Source organism: Danio rerio, chromosome 19 (assembly GCF_052040795.2).
Source record: "Danio rerio strain M-AB ecotype USA chromosome 19, GRCz13ab, whole genome shotgun sequence".
NCBI lineage: Eukaryota > Metazoa > Chordata > Actinopteri > Cypriniformes > Danionidae > Danio > Danio rerio.
The window spans coordinates 35,241,507-35,261,369 of record NC_141039.2 but is presented as its reverse complement, the minus strand read 5'-3'; the positions used below and the strand labels follow the sequence as shown (position 1 = coordinate 35,261,369).

The 19,863-nt window shown below is 34.6% G+C and overlaps 1 protein-coding gene across 1 annotated transcript in view; it reads right to left on the bottom strand.

The window, feature by feature from the left end:
- fam91a1 (family with sequence similarity 91 member A1) overlaps positions 1-19,605 on the bottom strand; it is a 42,305-nt gene extending 22,700 nt beyond the window's left edge. Inside the window, 10 exon segments of the mRNA NM_200441.1 lie at positions 2,397-2,435; positions 2,543-2,649; positions 4,901-4,963; positions 6,098-6,188; positions 6,495-6,608; positions 6,823-6,890; positions 11,771-11,828; positions 16,765-16,916; positions 17,102-17,186; positions 19,352-19,605. Of these exon segments, the coding sequence (NP_956735.1) occupies positions 2,397-2,435; positions 2,543-2,649; positions 4,901-4,963; positions 6,098-6,188; positions 6,495-6,608; positions 6,823-6,890; positions 11,771-11,828; positions 16,765-16,916; positions 17,102-17,186; positions 19,352-19,423 (849 nt within the window). The 5' untranslated portion in view covers positions 19,424-19,605.
- Between the last annotated feature and the right edge of the window lie 258 nt (positions 19,606-19,863).

The window sequence follows — 19,863 nt, the reverse complement described above, 5'->3', positions numbered from 1 at the left end:
TGTCTGTCTGTCTGTCTGTTCATACTTTTTCAAACTGTTTTAAACTAAATAGACTACTTTTTTCGTTATACTTGACTGCATTTTTTCCTTGTTATAATTGTATAGATTTAATAAACCTACAAAACAGACAAAGCAAAGAAAAAACATTGACATTTTTTGTTTATGTTATGTGCAAGTTTTCATTGTGTAGAATGAGCAGAATCAAATTATATAACCATGTGAGGAATAATATAAATATTAATGATATATTATAATGATGATGAATTTTTATTTTAATGCCGTGTCAGCAACAAAGGCTATTTTCCTGGCAAGAACATTTTATCAATAAGCACACTATTAAAAAACAACAAACCAAAGAATACATAAATTAAATAAGACTTTTAGCACTAATAGATTTATCGGTGTCACTTTGCTAAAAATGTCCTTAAGATAATGAATAAAAAGCTATCTGCAGTATATTGATATATACACTCACAGGCCACTTTATTAGGTACACCTTACTAGTACCGGGTTGGAAGCCCTATTGCCTTCAGAACTGCCTTAATCCTTCTTGGCAAAGATTCAACAAGCAACAGGAAATATTAATTCAAGATTTTGGTCCATATTGACATGATACCATCATGCAGTTGCTGCAGATTTGTCGGCTGCACATCCATGATGCCAATCTCCTGTTCCACCACATCACAAAGGTGCTCTATTAGATTGTGATCTGGTGACTGCGGAGGCCATTTGAGTACAGTGAACTCATTGTCATGTTCAAGAAACCAGTCTGAGATGATTCATGCTTTATGGCATTATGGCATGTTATACTGCTGGAAGTAGACTAGAAGATGGGTACACTGTGGTTATGAAGGGATGGACATGGTCAGCAACAATACTCGGGTAGGCTGTGGCATTGACACAATCCTCAATTATTACTAACAGGCCCAAAGTTTGTTAAGAAAATATCTCTCGCACTATTACATTACCATCACCAGGCTGATTTGATACAAGGCAGTATGGATCCATGCTTTCATGTTGTTGACTCATGTAGAAATTGACTCATAAGACCAGGCAACGTTTTTTCCAGTCTTCTATTGTCCAATTTGGGTGAGCCTGTGCGATTTGTAGCCTCAGTTTCCAGTTCCAGTCTTCTGCTGCTGTTGTGGCTCATCCAACTGAAGGTTCGACATATTGTGTGTTCAGGGATGCTTTTCTGCATACCATAGTTGTAACAAGGGGTTATTTGAGTTACTGTTGCCTTTCCATCAGCTCAAACCAGTCTGGACATTTTCCTCTGACCTCTAACACCAACAAGGTATTTGCACCTGCAGAACTGGCGCTCACTGGATATTTTTTTTCTTTTACAGACTATTCTCTGTAAACCCTACAGATGGTTGAGCATGACTGTACTGTACTGTACACTAAATCCCAGTAGATCAGCATTTTCTGAAATACTCCGACCAGCTCGTCTGGCACCAACAACCATGCCATGTTCAAAATCACTTAAATCACCTTTCTTTCCAATTCTGATGCTCAGTTTGAACTGCAGAAGATCGTCTTGACCATGTCTACATGCCTAAATGCATTGAGTTGCTCCCATGTGATTGACTGATTAGAAATTTGCGTTAACGAACAATTGGACAGGTGTACCTAATAAAGTGGCCAGTGACTGTAAATATCATACACAAACTTGGTTTAAGGCCCAGCATCACCCGTACTACAATCATGTATTATATTCATAAAACCCCATTCTTACATACTTATTCCCACTGAATTTCTGAACAAGTTATCCATCAAAAAGAAGAAGCTTCAATTCCAATCCAATATTCAAGCTTCTACAATGTCTTTATCAAATTGTCCACCACATATAGACATTGGCTGCAATGGATCAATTCAAATGTACTCCGTTATCATCATTTACTAAATAAATTGGTTTTCGCTAATAGGATGATTGCAGTAAACGTTTCGTCCTATTTGTCTTAGCAAAATGTCAGAGAGATAATGAAAACGAATACTGCCTTTCCCCAGTAAAAATAAATTAATTGGTAAAGATTGTGTCCTTTGAGTCCCTTCAGTGTTGGCTCTTCTAATAAAGAGTTATGGGTTTTCTTGACGGATCTCATGAATAAGCTTGTTTTCTACTCTGCCAGATACTGAAATGGGGCTAAACAGCTACAAAGGGAACGTATGAACACAATGGTTCTCCGCAGTCTGCATCGTACATTCAAAAAAGGACTCATTTCACAAGCCATCAAAAGGCCAACGGATTTGGAAAATTGTCTTTGCAGCGACGGTAATACCAGCACCGATGCATCCTGGGATTCACCGCCCTCCTAGCCAGCTATAAAGGCATCATTTCATATCAAACATTCCATGTAAATGGCCCTCCATTTTCATCTCTGCACGACACGTACCTTCACCAGGCCCAAGTCAATCTCCAGTACATTAGCCAGCTGAAATGACAAATACAAAAGTGCTATGAGAGGCTTCGAGACAAGCAGAATCCTTGAAAAAGAAAAGAGACTGCAAGTGCACTTCAAAGGGAAAATGTAATATGTACCTCTGACACATTAGTCTGCTCATCAATGGAAACGAAGATTTTGTAGAGCAGCGTTTCGAAATAATCACCCTGGACTCGGTTCATGACAAACCCCTCAAGCGGCGGCACTGAAAAATCACACCCAAGAAGAGCTTGTGTAAAGTGTGCAAGTTACAGATAATGATGTTTATATGTAAAAACACATTCAAAATATTTGGGGGGTCAGCCCTTTAGATAGTAACAAATACTTGGCTCTAATCTGTATCCTAAAGAATAACATTAATAATTTATAGATAATATACCTATACATTTGACCATCCCTATAGCGGATCAAACCATTTTGAATGCATGATCACACCCAGCAGTCTAAGCATGAAAATATTCAGTCAGCGGTCAGAAAATTACAGATCTATAGCACTGATTAACCATTTTTTGTAGCCTAGGTGTTTGTATCTACATAGCCTAAAAGTAAAGTTACATCATTAAAAAAATAGTTTATACTGTATTTGAATAGACACTTGTGCTCTCAACAAAACAAGACAACGTGTAAAATAATCAGTCCAATATTTTATGTTCATCCATTTATTGGTGCAGGGTTGCAAACTTGTCACTGTTTGTTTCATTTTAATTATAGTTTGTCTTTGAGAATCCCACATCTGCTGAATTAGCCAATCAGAGGTTATTGCAAGTAAGAATACACTTATTACCCCTAAAAACACCGAAATTCTACAGTTGAAGTCAAATTTATTAGCCCTCATGTGAATTTGTATTTGCTTTTTTAAATATTTCCTAAGTGATTTTTAACAGAGCAAGGAATTTTTCCACAGTATTTCCTAAAATATTTTTTCTTCTGGTAAAAAAAAGTCCATGGGCTCTATTTTGACGTTCCATGTGCAAAGTCCAAAGCGCATGGCGCAAAAGCATTAAGGGCATGTCTGAATCCACTTTTGCTATTTTAAGGAAGAAAAAATCCACTTTGCGCCGGGACGCATGGTCTAACAGGGTTGAGCTTATTCTCTTAATGAGTTATAGGTGTGTTTTGAGAATAAACCAATCAGAGTCTCGTCTCCCATTCCCTTTAAGAATCAGTTGTGTCACACCATAGCGCATTTGCTATTTACATAGCGGACTTTGTAAGTGGAAAAACTGAATGCTTCACTAGAGAATAAACAGTTAAACAGAGCATCTACAGGCGAGAATGAGAGATGAGCCTCCTCATTAATGTTTACTTTCACTTTCACTCTCGTGGATAGGAAAACATGTTGTACGCACAGTCATCCATTTGCCTATACATAATTAATTTCGTTAATTAAGCGCAAAGACTAGTTTCAATCCTATTTCTAAATTCATTTCTGATTTCCAGCAAATGAATAAATGAATAATAACGAAATGTGGTCAAAAAACTGAGTTACATCCAAATACACATGCTGTGCTCCATATGGTCTAAAACCTGACAGGTGGGCAAATCTAAGCTTGTTTTAATAAAACAAATATAAAAAAGCATATAATAAATAATAATACTACTAATAATGACATTATACAAAAGCAAATTGTCATGAATAAACTAAAAAAGCTTCCAGAGATGAAGATGGCATGGAGGCTGTGGTTTTTATATTTATGTAGGCTAGAAAATAATATCTTTTTTAATATTTTAATCTTTTAATTATTTTTCATTTGTAAAGTTATTTGCATTTGCTGTACACCCTGTGTATTAGGCAATGTTTAAGCGAGGCGCACAACTAACACGCTCTGCGCTGGACTTTAGACCTTCTCTAAGCTGGTCTATTGAACAGATTATTTTAGTTCCTCAAAATAGCAACGCGCCAGCAGTTGAGTTTCCAGGCACGGTTGCTTTGCGGAAGGAAGCCTGTGTGCGCAAGTTATCATCCTCCCATTCGGTATTTCTACAAATAATACACAATTATTTTTGCCAGTCCTGCTGCTTCTCGATTCTAAGATCACATTTGCACACATATTGACCCATCTTTATTTGAGAACGTTGCTTTTAAGAAAACTACAATTTATAAATTATTTCCAACCAGACAAAGTGGCTAGTGGGAGCAGCTGTCTTACCCTCCACAGCAGAAATCCACCCGCATTTTGGGTTGGCGAGTGTTAATATTAAGCCCTGGGTGAAAGGTTTTGAGCCACTTTAAATGTTGACTACATTTATAATTTGAACACTGGTTGTGTACCCTGAATGTTTTCTGGATTTGTGGATTTTCGATTCCCAATGTCCTTGTTTGTTCAATGATTCTCCAATCCACTATTACATACAATGCAAATCAGAGCAAAATCTCTTTAAAATTGTCAAACCAAAGGCTACTGATCTTTATTATGAACTCACCAGAGAGCTTACAAATCGACTGTGGTTCATACCTGATATACAGCTGTCATCTGATATGGGCACATCTAGATATATATAGCCACGGTTGTACAAACCTGCAAAAACGTGAGAAAATAAACATATACTGTAGAAACGTCTTGTTCAGAATAACATCCATAAGAACACAGAGCTTCACACAGGGACTAAATGGTGGTATTTTGCAACCACTTTTCCTGCACGTGTGGCTACATTTTGGTAGAGGTCGTACTGGTGTGACTTCAAAATTACCCACACTTTTTGAGTGTGCTGCCATTATCTGCTGCGCTTGGAAACCAATAATCTGCACAGGCCAATGGACAGCGCTGCACTGACCAGTATGGACTGGATCTAAACTTAGTAACAATGGTAGTTTGGGTTACATTTTAAATAAAAAGAAAATATTATATTTACTTACATTTTATGTTAAAAACATAATTATCCAATATATAATTAGAGAAAGGGAACGTAAATTTCCTATAAGAAAATTAATTATTATTACATGATATTTAATACATTAAAATATAAAAAAAAACTTTATGTATGTATTTATGCATTATTATTATTAACTACTGTAATGTAATGTGTATGTATATAGCAAGTTTATTGTGTATGGCCATACATCCAAAGCACTTCACAAGGTTGCTGTTGTAAAGCGCTTTGGGTGTATGGCCATACACAATAAAATGCGCTATATAACTACATATTACATCACTAATTATACAATATTATTGGTAAATCTCTCCAGAATTCTGCCATTTTTATTAATTCATTTTATTTATCTTTTAATGCCAATAAAAACTTAATAAAGTATCACCTCAAAACATTTGACAGTGATTAAATAAATAAAAAAACTTAAACATCTGAATATCATATATACTACATTATATATAGTATGTTAGATGAATAAAGAGGTTGTAATGCTTACAGTATCTCAAGCTTAATGACTTTAGGAATCATTTACATTTACAGTATTTTAATTTATTTAAAACTATTTTGAAGTGAAATGGCAAATTACGCAATATCACAAACTTGCAACATTTTGTTGATTTTGCACCGCATATAGCATAAAAATAAATGTGTGCATTGATTAATTTATTATTAAAGCATAAAACATGACCTGGCATTATTATCATCATTTCAAGTGGTTGTTCATCTAAGATTGTTCATCGGTTGTTCATCTATAAGTCTGGAACTGTCATATTGACACTTACTCAGAACCACATTGTACTCCATTGATCCAGCCAGCTGGGGTCCAGAATCTATCATCTTATCAATGGCTGTCTTCTCAGCCACAGAACAGATCTGAAATCAACCCAGGACAAAAGCACTAAACTCTAAAGACATTCCACTCCAGTTACAAAACCTTCTGAAATCAATGACTACGAGAGATTACATCTTTCGACTATAACATGCAGATGGAAAATGCAGCTGTGTGTTTCATGATGTTTTGCTTTGTATAATTCAAAATAAAAGTTACTGGTGTTACCTAGAAAATAGGTTGCATCATAACAGAAATATTACATGAATAACTAAGTTCCATTCTCAATTTTTTAAGTAATATACTTTTCTTTGTCAGTAATAAGACATTGATCAATTATTCTGCCTTACCCTGATGTCATCTTCAGTGATGTACCCAGTCTGCACCACCCACCAGGGCTCTACCGTGATCTCCACAGGTTTTGCCGGCAGGAGATCCCGAGCGGATTTCCTCCGGAAAAATTTCTAGGCAAAGACAGATGCTGCTTAGGCAACAGTGTGAGGTTACGCTGAGTGTACAAAGCATGGCTCTCTATGGATCAGATCTTTCATCTTCAAAGAGACACATGAAGCCATCCAGATATCTAATGAACACCATGTTGAAATCCTAGGAGAGTATCCATAGAAATTAGCTATGAGATCCTAATTGATCTACAGTGTAAAGCCAGGAGAGACTTACTTTGGAAGATCTGCACTGGTTCATTAGGTCAATGTACTGGTTCCTGCCAATCCCAAGCAGCCTCAGACCTGAAAGGTCAACAGAGAGATCAATAGCTGTGCTAATGTGTGCTAACTAATAAATACTTCATGTATGGACACCTAATCTGCAATTATCTATGACCTTATTAACACCAGGTCTGGACATTCATTAATTAATGTCCTGCAGAATTAATATAATGCTAAAGTGCACATTTACCAGTTGATGAAACTGATACTGGTAAGCATATGAAACATTCCTGATGGTATTTAAATTCTCTAAAATTGCATGTTAATAAATATCAATGATAAGTATGTATGAGTGTTCAAATGCTGTATATTAGGTATGTTAAGAAAAATATTGTATGTTTTATCTAAATATTATATTAATAATTATTGAAGACATAACTATAATGATGAAATATGTAGTGGGTGCATTTAAAAAAGCTTCTGATAGAACTGATCACCAATCATTAATTATTGCAAAAGTATGGTATCAGAGGGGATGTTCTTGATTGGATGAAAAGTGAAACAAACAACAGACTTGTACAAATAGGGAATATAAATCAGAGTGTTTGAATACTGCTTGTGGAGTGCCAAAGGGGTCATTTCCGGGTCCCAAATTATTTTTATTGCATATAAATAATATATGTAGGGTGACAAACCTCTTAAAATTTGTACTTTAGCGGCAAATACTAATATCTTCTGTTCTGGGGAAAAATTGCAGGAGCTTTTGGAGGAGATTACAGGAAAAGTATTGATAAAATCCAGATACAATTGTGGTTAGATAAATAAATTATCAATAAATTTAAATAAAAAAAAAAGATTAAATGTATTTTATTTTTGTGTTTTTGTAACATTAAGTACTAGAATTATGCACATTATTAACAAAGCACAGATACAAAATTATATGTTTCACACTACAGACATCTTGCGTGTTTATAATAGGTATGTGTGCAAGAGTGCATAACTCGCGCTCCACTGAAGTCATGTAACTTCAGTAATTCGCCCGCTTTACATAATCATTCACAGTTTTGTTTTTCGCTCTGCTGAACCAATGTGAAGTCTTAATTTACTAATGCATACAAGCAATTATTCAATCATAAATAAGCTTCTTTGCTTGTTTTGTCTGTATAGTGAGAATATGGCACTCTGCTTCCCCAAAAACAAAAACATTTCTTTATGCATTTTATTCATCAAAATAAATAATCGGTATTACAACATTAAAAGCAACAATCTACAAGTATGTTTTCCATTATCCCATTGCATTCCAACATTAATACATTCTTGTTCTTAACCTTATACTTTACATAATATGAAAATTAGGTTATTTACATGCAACTGTGTAAATACATGAAGTCACGTCATGTATCCTCAGTTACCACATTGGAATGAACCGACAACTATTTTGCATGTTTTACAGAGCAGATGCCATTCCAGCCACAACTTAACACTAGGAAACAAGTAATTTGTTACGTTCAAATATTAAACATAAAAGATTTACAGATTATTATGATATATATAATTATTAATGGAACGGCGTCATGGTAGCGCAGTGGATAGCGTGATCGCCTCACAGCAAAAAGGTCGCTGGTTCGAGCCCCGGTTGGGTCAGTTACCATTTCTGTGTGGAGTTTGCATGTTCTCCCTGTGTTTGTTTGGGTTTCCCCCGGGTGCTCCGGTTTCCCCCACAGTCCTAAGACTTGTGGTATAGAATTGAAAAAGCTAAATTGGGCGTAGTGAATGTGTTTGAATGCACGAGTGTATGGGTGTTCATAATTTGGCGGTTCATTCCACTGTGGCAACCCCTGATTAATAAAAGGACTAAGCCGAAAAGAAAATGAATGACTAAATGAATGAATGAATAAATGAATATTAATGGAAGAGTTCATTTGTGATCCTGGTTTACAGACCATTTCTGTCTTGTTCTCCATGTTGGAAAACATTCCACATCTAATAAATCTTACCATTAAAATGAAACATAATCATCATATGAACTTCACAAGACCTTTGTTTTTGACATCAGGCAAACTCATGTTCAGGATTGCAGTTTGAGGACCACCAAAACATTTCAGAGCTGCTTTACGACACTATTAAGTGTTGATCACTTGTGCATAGAACAGCGAGGACATTATGGATGCCCTTTAGTGCTGGGAGGAGAAACATCAGTGACTTTGGCATATTCCTCTCTGCCCCAGATTTTGCCTTCCTATGGTTTTCGGCAGCCTGTCCCTCACCATGTAAAAGGCACACAGGTCTGAGGTCATTAGAGAAAGCCAGGCCTGACCGTGACATGCCAGGCATGAAGCCAGTGGCTGTGGAGTGAGCTGTGAAGGGCAGGAGAGCGGTCTCTCTTCAGACAAAGAGATTAGAGCATGCAAAGCCTTCTGCTGACTACCTTCTGTCAACCCAACCAAAGACCATGTTCTCTGAGATCTCTAAGCATCTATAGTGGGCCAATTACAATTATCTGTTTCATAACATAGTTTAGAGTGGAGCTATTACGCCGCTTGTTTTGTACTCGGATGCTTTGGAGAGCACAGTAATGCCTTCCAAGCAATTCACTTTAATATGCACCTGCAATTCACATAAGTGGTGACATTAATTCCCATAGGATACCCCAGTATAATAAGTCTAGATATGGGTAAATGTAAGGGGCATGTAATGGTACTTTCTAATTCCCTGCTTTCCTGTTCCACAAAATAATATGTGGTTAATTTTGCGGTCTGGTGTTTTATACTGCTCCTCAGTGGGGATAGCAAAACTCATATGCATAAATGCATAATCCAGTTAGCCGTAGGAAATACCACAGTCCAAAGTCTAAACACATTTTATTTCAGTGACTGGCTGTTTACACAGTATTTTAGACTTGCACTATTGATTTCAGAGTTTAATACTAGGATTGATGAGCTACTAAACTACATTTAACATCCAGTTTAAAAGATCTTACTGGATATTTACTACTTTGATTACGCAGATTGAGTAATAAAGTAATTATAGGATTTTTTTTTTTAATTCAATCTAGGCCTGTCACAATATCCATTTTTGTTATTTTTCACCAAAATATATTGCGTTAAATGATATTATTGTAATTTTATGCCACCCATTATGTAATGCCAGAATGACAATATAATGTCATCAAAATGCAAGTACACTCTTTTAAAAAACATAATATTTTATTCTTAAGAATATTTAATTATAGTTATTTTAATAAATTAGTAATTAGGCATTGGAATCAGAATGTGAAACAAGTGAGGCAACAACTGCAATATCTGCAACCAGATGTATGGTTCAGTTGACAGACACCCATATGAAAATATACTAGAGTGATTTATAGTAAATACCAGAGATGGCAAAAGTACACACATCCTTTACTCAAATACAGATACTCATGTTTAAAATGATTCTGGTAAAAGTACTGGCTACACTTTTGTACTCAAGTAAAAGTAAAGAAGTACGGCCTGAAATATGTACTTAAGTAAAAAGTATTCAATATAATACTGTACGTATTTTTGTTTCACGATGATAACTACACTGCACATCGTGCATCTATACAAGATAACTTTCTGGTGGTCAGCTCTTTAAATGGTGTAAAGTGTCTCACACTTTTGTGTCTTAAATAATAATATTAACAATAAAGACATAAAAATCATATAAATATATACATCATATACATCATATAAATCATATAAATATATACATTTTTTCTTATTTACCACATGTACATAGACATTACATGAAACATTATGCAGGGCTCAACAATAAGGACTCAGAGACAGTAGACAGGATCATTACTTGCCTGATCGGTCCAGTGCTGGCTTGTCAATAAAGGTAAATTTTCCTGCGACTACTGGTCAGTTGTCTTAGAATTGAGAAACAGTTTGTGCTTTTAAGCCTTTGAATGCTACCTTCTCTGTGACATTGTAAACACCATATTGCTTTTCCGTTTCTCTTATCTGATTTGATGTTTTGAGCACGTTATTTTTTTTCATTACCTGGTAACAACCAATACAGCGAAGAGGTGATATCATCAAATTATGAGGCTAAAAAAAGATGTCCGTTTGTAAAATCTTGGATGTAGACAAAAAAAAAAAGGGACGACAAAAAAATAAATGAAGTAATGTTTTGCACAGTTTGCAATGAAATACCTGCACATTTTCCATACCGCTCTTTTGTTTGCATAACACTTTGAATTTTGCTCATTACACACTTATAAAAAGGTAACACTTTACTTTGATGGTTCATTTGAGTATTAGTAGACTGTCTGCTTAATATTTGTTGATACTGCTCCTTCAACAGACATTTAACTGACTATAAGAAACTTACTATAGGTCAACTTGCACTAACTCTAACCCAATTGGGCCAATAGAAAAAAATCTTTAGCATTGAACCATGATTAAGTCATAAATATTTACCTGTAAGTTTCGAAAAAGTCCTGGAAAAGTCCTGGAATTTTAGTAGTAAAAATGTGTACAAACCCTGTAGATTATCAAAATGTGTGATACCTAAATCCTACAATCTTAACAAATGAAACCTGAAATTAATTTTTGTTTTTATAATCATCCAATTTTGCTAATCAGAATTTCTGTGTATATGCATTTATGCTACCTCTGCTCTGAGCACCATTAAAGACATTTTTTGTGGTTAATAAGGCATCTTTACAGTATAAAGAGTCTGAATCAATAATCAATCTGAATTGATATAAACATCTTACACATTTAGAGCAAATAACCAAAGGTTTAAATACTTATTTCCATCATTACTCAGAATAATTTTGCTCCACTTGATTCTGAGTGGGCAATGTTCAGCCGTCTCTAGTGGCTTGTGGCCCCATTATTGTGCATGAACAGTCAGCAACGGTAACAAATAATGATTTCCAGCTCAGACACAGAAATAGAGAGAGAGAGAGAGAGAGAGAGAGAACGACTTACAGTCAGCAGCAGTGAAGTTGGGCAGGGAATCATAACTCTTCTCACAGTTCATGATGTCCTGAATGCAGGGGAAAGGAGATTGGGTCAGGTACTTCAAATTAAATGAAGTCAATGAAGAACAAAACAATAGTTTAACTGAGAGTTATGATTCTGTTGTCGTTTACTCTTCCTCCTGCCCTTCAAAACACAAATGGCTTTCTTCCCTCCATTGAAAACAAAAAGTAAGGTTTACAACAGAACATTTTCCATAAAATCCCATAGACGCGAATGGGATTTTCAAAACATATTAGTTTTATAACAAATTTTTAATTGATTTCTTTTATCTTTGTTAAGATGACAGTACTTAATATTTTGCTAGATATTTGTCAAGATAGCCGCATTCAGGTTAAATTGCAATTTAAAGACTTAATTAGGCAAGTCATTGTATAACAGGGTTTTTTTCTGTAGTGAAACAAACTAAAACAAATATTGCTTAATTGGGCTAATACCATTATATTATTAAGGGGGCTATTAATATATAAAACCCTAAAATGGTCTTAAAAATAAATTTAATCTGCTTTTATTCTAGCAGAAACAAAACAAATAAGAATTTTTCAAGAGAAAGAAATATTATAGGAAATACTGTGAAAAATTCCTTGCTTTTTAAACATCATTTGGCAAATATTTAAAAAGAAAAATAATTCACAAGAGGGCTCATAATTGACTTTAGATCTTCAGAAAACTTAAAATAGAGTGTAAATACATTGATTTTTTCCTTTTTTCGAGATTGAAAGCCTGGTTCTCATCAACATTTGAAAGAATGACATTAAATCCTTTACTTTTTTGTTTTTAGAAAGTTCTCAAAAATTCATTAAATGCTCTCAGAACATAAGAATGGATTTGATAAAACTTTGTAGGTATGCCGGTATATGATTTTGTTTAAGTGACACCAAAAGTCACACAGATAGAAAGCAAACATTATTGTTTTACTTCATAAAATATGGTAAGCTGACACACTGCATGAATCATACATTAATCCTCATAAGCTCAAAAAAAGCATTACCCAACTAGCAAACATACCTGTCTGAAGCATCTGTCAGAACGCACATGAGCATTAACAACAGTGGCAATAAAAGAGCAAACCTTTACTTCTCTATATCACATCTATCACTAGAGGAAGAAAAACAATAGCAAGCGAAGATCAGCAAAGCACTAAACGCTTGGATCCCAGCCCCGTGTCTACCATATGTTGCAAATGTTTTCACAGCATCAGTGGTGACTGTAGGCAAAATAATTTGGAAGAGCTGTTTAACAAAATTAAATTAAGTACATTTTATAAAGACGGGGCCTAAAATTAAGCAGTGCAGCAATGCAATTGTAATTTTCTTTTCCATTTGTCTGTTATAAAAGGTTTACATGCATTTACATTCAATGTCACTTGAGAGTTTCAAAGTTTAAAATAAGGACCAGCACTGGTAAAGAGTTTGCATGAATATCTGAGGGCAAATCCAGAAATGTGCAGACGGTACTTCTGTTTTTATCTTTCGTCTGTACTCTACGAAAAGACCTAGTTTTAGGAAAATCAAATAATAACTTGACTTCTAGTTGATCATTTGGTATCAGAAGTGGCTTATATTAAAGGCCTCTAGATATGCTTATTTTACCTAAATAAAATATGGTCGTGCCTTAATTTTTAATTATTTAATTAAGACAGTGAGGTCTGACTTTGTTTAGACAAAAGTCTTGTCACTTAACAGAAATAATGTACAGTATAGAATATAAAGTCATGGTGCAGTAAAAAAATAATTAATATTGTGTCTGACTCCCATGAACTTGGATGACTGCATCCGCACATCTCTGCAATGACTCTAATAACTTATTAATAAATCTGGAATGACAAAGAAAGCGTTCTTGCAGGACTCCCAGAGTTCATCAAGATTCTTTGGATTCATCTTCAATGCCTCCTCCTTTATCTTACCCCAGACATGCTCAATAATGACTGGTAACCGGGCTGGCCAATCCTGAAGCACACAAATGTCTTGAAACCTCAGGCTGTTGATGTTGCCATCCACTCTGCAGATCTCTCTTATGCCTCCATACTGAATGCAACCCCAAACCATGATTTTTCCTTCACCAAACTTGACTGATTTATATAAGAATCTTGAGGTTATGCCAGTTCCAATAGGTCTTCTGCAGTATTTGTGATGTTTGGGATGCAGTTCAACAGATGATTCATCAGAAAAATCTACCTTCTGCCACTTTTCCAAATGATCAACTAAAAGTCAAGTTATTATTTTTTTGCTCTAACAACTGGAATTATATTAAAGTATGCATGAAATCAAAATGTACAGTGTTTATTTTGCTAGTGCACATTGTTAGTCTTCAAGTGAAAAATTAGTCGCTCTCTGATGATGTCAGTTTGATGGGATGAGTAAAATATGCTTAGCCACAGCCACACTCCTTTAATCATTAGTTTGAAAGTGACCATTAGAGTGAAAGATGAGAGGAGCAGCACAAAAATAAAACCCCACCCCCTACTTAATATTCCACTTCAGTTGAAAATACATCCTCATACTTAAACGTCTGCAGCAATGTCCGTTTCATGAGGACAAGAGCAACCAGTGTTTGAAGTGTTCATTTTGTAGTCAAAACTCTTGTTTGCATTAGTTAAAGGTGCAGTAGGTGATTGTCTTCAGAAACATTTTTAGTTGTGCTGGTTGAAAGTCTCTTTACATTCCAATAGTATTGGTTAAAGTAAGTGATCTAAATGTATTTTTATGTATTTTTACATTCCGGGTAAGGCATAAGACTAAAAAATGTTCATCAAATTAAATATTGTCGGGCTAATAATTCCCATAATTCTGATAAGTAGCCCAAACTGTCTGTCAGCAAATGTAGAAAAACAAAAGTGATAGTGCTAAAAACAAATGCTCAATGAAAACTTTTTAACATCCTGAATCAATATTTGAGTTAGTTTTGCATGTTGGAGGAAGGATGCCATCATGGCTGAAGTATTTCTTTTTAGTCAGGTCATGTTATTTTTAAAACTATTTTAGTCATGCAAAGCTGATATAGATGTAGTTATTACAAATGGTTTATATGCACAGAAGTGTTGTTCAGCCACTGAAATCTTCTGTTGATGTGACTATTTTCAGCTTCATAAAGGACCTTGTACAGCATTGATAATGTTAGTTTAACAACAAAACATCAGTAAATAGTGCTATTCTGCCTAGTCTGCTTTACTGAGGTGAAGTTGGTTTTATATTCACATTGTTTCATTTTCGAACAATGACAACCTGTGACGTGCTCCCAATATTGTTTACCATGCTACTTTGCTTTCTAACTACATAACTAATAATGTGCAAGATATAATTCAGTTTTTCGTTCAGAATTGTAGTAGTATAATATACTATAAAGTTTTTTTAACTGGCGAATGACATGATCTTGTGGGTCTCTGTGATCTTTAATGTGCAACCCTTATTATTCCAGGAAACGTGGCTTTGGACAACAGGGGAGGGATCGTATTTGAAAGACTATGCTAACCAGTTAGCATTTAGGCAAATCACCTACTGCACCTTTAATAATAGGTACAGTTTGGTGACTGCATTTAATGAATGGGAATGGAATAAAATTGTGTGAACCAATATGATAAAAAAAACAATGTAGTATTTAACAAAATTAATAAATGCAAACAAAAATTTAAAGCAACAAACAAGAGTCAACAATATTCCATGACTGAATCAAAAATATAAGAAATTGTCTTGCTTTTAATGTCTGGAATAGACCATTTACAATTGCATGATATAAAGAAATTTCATGACCTACAAAAAACTAAAAGTAGACAAAAGTAATTACGAAACAAAAAGGGAAAGGAAAACTCTAACCAAATTAAGACTAAAAGATATTGAAAAAAAAATAAATATTGCAAATTCAGTTTCACAAGACAGTTTGAATAGTTCTATTTGACCGTTTTCTGGGGAGCCTAACAGTATTCATAGGGCTAGGCAATTTGACCTAAAATCAAAATCTCGATTACTTTAACTCGACTGTGAATAATAAACAATTATTTTATTTATTTATTTGATTTTTTTGCCCTCATAGTTCACTGACAGGTTTTGTACAGTAAATTTGCTCACATGTTACTACAAGAGATTTTTAAATGAAAGGTGCATTACTTGATTTAAGCATTTTAGATATTATTTTAGATATAATTTTTATAGATTTTATTATTTTAAACAATGCATCTTTTGTAAATGAATATTTTAATGTAAATAATACATTTTAATGTAGTGGAAAGTATGCCATCTCAAGGCATCTCTGGCGCAGCTTCCCATTATCGTCAATGTAGTGTAAAGTAAGGCTCTAGAATGGGTCCATCATTCTACTTGACCAGAGATCAGATGTGGCTGCAAAGTGGCCGCAGCAGTATAAATCAACGCCTAATAGAGCGGGGTCACGTGACTCCACATGCAGTAAGGAAAGTAATAAAAAAAAATCTGGAAAAATTAGACAGATTACAGGTCCTGAATGTCTATATCGATTACTTTTTGAATATTCGCCCAGCCCTAAGTATTCAGGTATGGAAATTGAATAAGCACAATAAAATAAAGGTTTTTCTTACTTTGTTTTGTCTTGTTTCTAGTCCAAATATTGAACAATTCTTAGATCAAGCAAAAATACTATCTTGTTTTCAACTTGAAAAGAAATTAAGAGCTTTTAAAATTATCTGCCAGTGGGGTAAGTAAAATAATCATTTGAAATGTAGATATTTTAACCAAAAACAAGACATAAATTCTAAGAATGTTTTTTGCATAAATAATATATATTTTCCATATGATCTAGTAATACAGTATTACAATAATTAAATACAATTCTGTGGCTCATGTTCAATTATTAATCAAACTCAGCATTGCATATCTTTCAATGTGACTATTGCAGGTGCGCACATTGCTATATCGATGCTGAAACTCTATATTGCGCAGCCCTGATCCAAATATTAGAATACTTGCACAAACCTCCATGATGCTGATGTAGTAGGAGAAGGGGGTGACCCGCAGACCCTTGACCATGATGTCAGACAGGTGGTAGGGATAGAGCATCAGATGCTCTCGGCTGTACTTCAACAGCTCCTCATAATACTTGCGCTCGTCCTTCTTCACATGCCTGACTGTTAGAGAAGACAGCAGGTTACTAAAGAAGGCAAACACTGGTCATTATTTCAGCATAATTACATCAGCTAACAAAAGCTACAATGGGAAACACAATGGGGAACACGAATGGCTTGGCGCAGTGCCAGAAAGTGAAAATGAGATCTGGAAGAGAATTAATTTTCTAAGTTCATCGAAAGCTTACCTAGGTTATTGCGGAAGCGTAGCTGGTTTCGGATACTGTACAAAAGGACCTGCTTGTCATATTCACGCTGTGAGTTTCCAAGACTCTGTTAATGAAGAAGACAATTAAAAGACTGCAAAATGCTTTTATACAGATATAAAAAAAACATGCAAAAGCATGTGATCTCAACATCTTACATATGTATGATTGGCAAATATATACAATAATAATGACTGGTACTATTTATGAGAATGTGAATATTAAATAAATGTGAAAGAAAAATCATCTGGCAAGTCAAAATCGTTTACATTAGAGCTGCATAGCTGGATATTAAAAAAATCTGATATTGTGATATTTTTTTTTTCTGCGATATAAATAGTTTCACAAGATGAGTTTTAATAGATCTATTTGGTTTTCTGGGGAGCCTAACAGCATTCGGGTACAGAAATTGAATAAACGCAATACAAAAAATGCTTTTCTTACTTTGTGAAAATGTGTCACTTGTTTTCATTTAACTCTTGAAGGATGTTTATTTTGCATTATTATTATTTTTCTGTTTCATACAGTAGTGGATGTTTAATGTTTAAAACATGTCATTTTGATACATGAAAAAATCATTAACATATTAGTAAAACATTAAATTAAAAAAAATTCGTCACCTTGGAATTATAAGGTTGTATCTGCGTTCTGAAGGATTTTTAGATATTGAGCTTCAAAGTTTTTGCATTCCATATAGCAAACAGTACGTGTGTAACATTTGTTTTTAAATAAAGTCTTAAAATGTAAACAACTCATAAAAAACATCCTATAATGTAAATAAGATGTCATTTAATAAGAATATGTCAATAACTCAATTTTGACAAAAATGTCAGATAGAACCTTATCATTCTAAACTGACCAATTATAGAAACCTTGAAAAGCAAATAACTACTTTTAACATTGACAATGTATTTGAACATTTGATTGTGGTTGTTGAATGACTGCATTCAGTTGGTTGTAAGTACATTTTCTGTACACTTTTATTACTCTTGGTTCCATTTTTATCTTTTCCTTATTTTTTTATTTTTACCCCTTCCTTTCCTTTTTTTCTCTTTTTTTAAATTCTTCCCTTTAGTTACCAAAAAAGAAAAAAATAATAATATGTAAGAAAAAAAATGTATATTTATAACTTACAGGCATGGGCCGGTGTAATACTCTGACGGTATAATAACCTTGGATGTAAATATCACGTTTTCACAGTTTCATGGCATTGTTATTACTGCACTTAATGTATTCTTTTTAAATGTCTGGGTAAAAACTAAAACTTTTTTCCCTTTTTAATACAAGATATTTTAGTTTAAGAAACTTTTAAGATATTTTGGAGCAGTAAACATGTCAGGCTAAATAATCCAAATGAATATTGACCTCTGCTGTTTTCAAAAACACATTTTTTTATTGCTTTCTTTTTACAATTTAACTTGCATCTTTGGATATCTTTTCTGCCTGAGATGCTTTTATCCTAAATAAACTCTTACTTATACCTTAAGAACGGTACAGCAGAAAAGTTTTATTTGTTTTAAAACCTTGATTTTTCCAAATGGTTGATTTTTCCACGGTATACCTTGAAAACGGTTATCGTCCCATGCCCTATAGAAAAATTACATAGTTTGCCCACTGCAAAAAGAATCATGCTTCAAAATACATTTAGTATGTAAGAAATAAACTCTGACACTGCTCAAAACGATATGCAAAATAGAGTTGTCATTTAAATCAACTCAAAAATGTTTGGTACATTATGTTTAACAAAAAAAGATCTCTTATCACTATGTGACTGTTACTGTGTTACTGTATGCTCAGAATTTTTACATCTGATACACACACAGCTTATGCAATAATTAATTAATTAAAAAGAGGTGTTTCAACTGTAAAAGTAAACCTTTCTTGTATCGATTGATCTGCAACACACACACTGGTATCATGCAGAATAATCTAATGACAGAAAGGGAAATGATAACGATGATGATGATGATGATGATGATGATGATGATGATGATGGTGTGTGTGTGTGTGTGTGTGTGTGTGTGTGTGTGTGTGTGTGTGTGTGTGTGTGTGTGTGTGTGTGTGTGTGTGTGCGGATGAATAATTAAATGAATTATATGAATGGCAGAATCTCTTTAAATCAAGCTGATGCAGTGCATTGTTTGGCAGTTTTGTCAGTGCTGGGTCATGTGAGATGTTGATTGTCTGTGCTAAAGACATGTGTGCTGTGTGTATGTGTGCGTGTTACTGTACCTGTTTGACATTTGCTGGCAGCTTGTTCCACGGATAATTCTGCCTGATGTGAAATTCAACGTCCGTGTTCATTGCTGGACTCGAGCTCCACGGTTATTCAAACAGAAACTCACGGGGTTGTCGGGTAAGTCCGAGATGACTATACCCTCCCGGTACTTATTCAGTGATAAGACACCGTTGGGTTATTAAATATCTCCTCTCTGAATGTTATTTTAGCCTTGACAGTGAACGTCCACTTCCTTGTTGTATTTTTAAGCGAGCCTTCGTCACGCTTCTGGCTATGTACGTCACTTCCTTTGAGCGCGTGACGAAAGAAGATTATGAAGCGCAAGACAGGAGTGATGAGAAATCTGACTCATTTTTGAGTATCGACTCTTTCGAGCGGTTCTATTTAATGAACTTGTTCGAGAGAAAAAGATGGTTTTCCTGTTATGTTGTATCAATGATAGCGGGGTTCCCTTATTTCGCGTGTACACTATCAGTTCATTCATTGCAGTCATGATTCGGCTCAC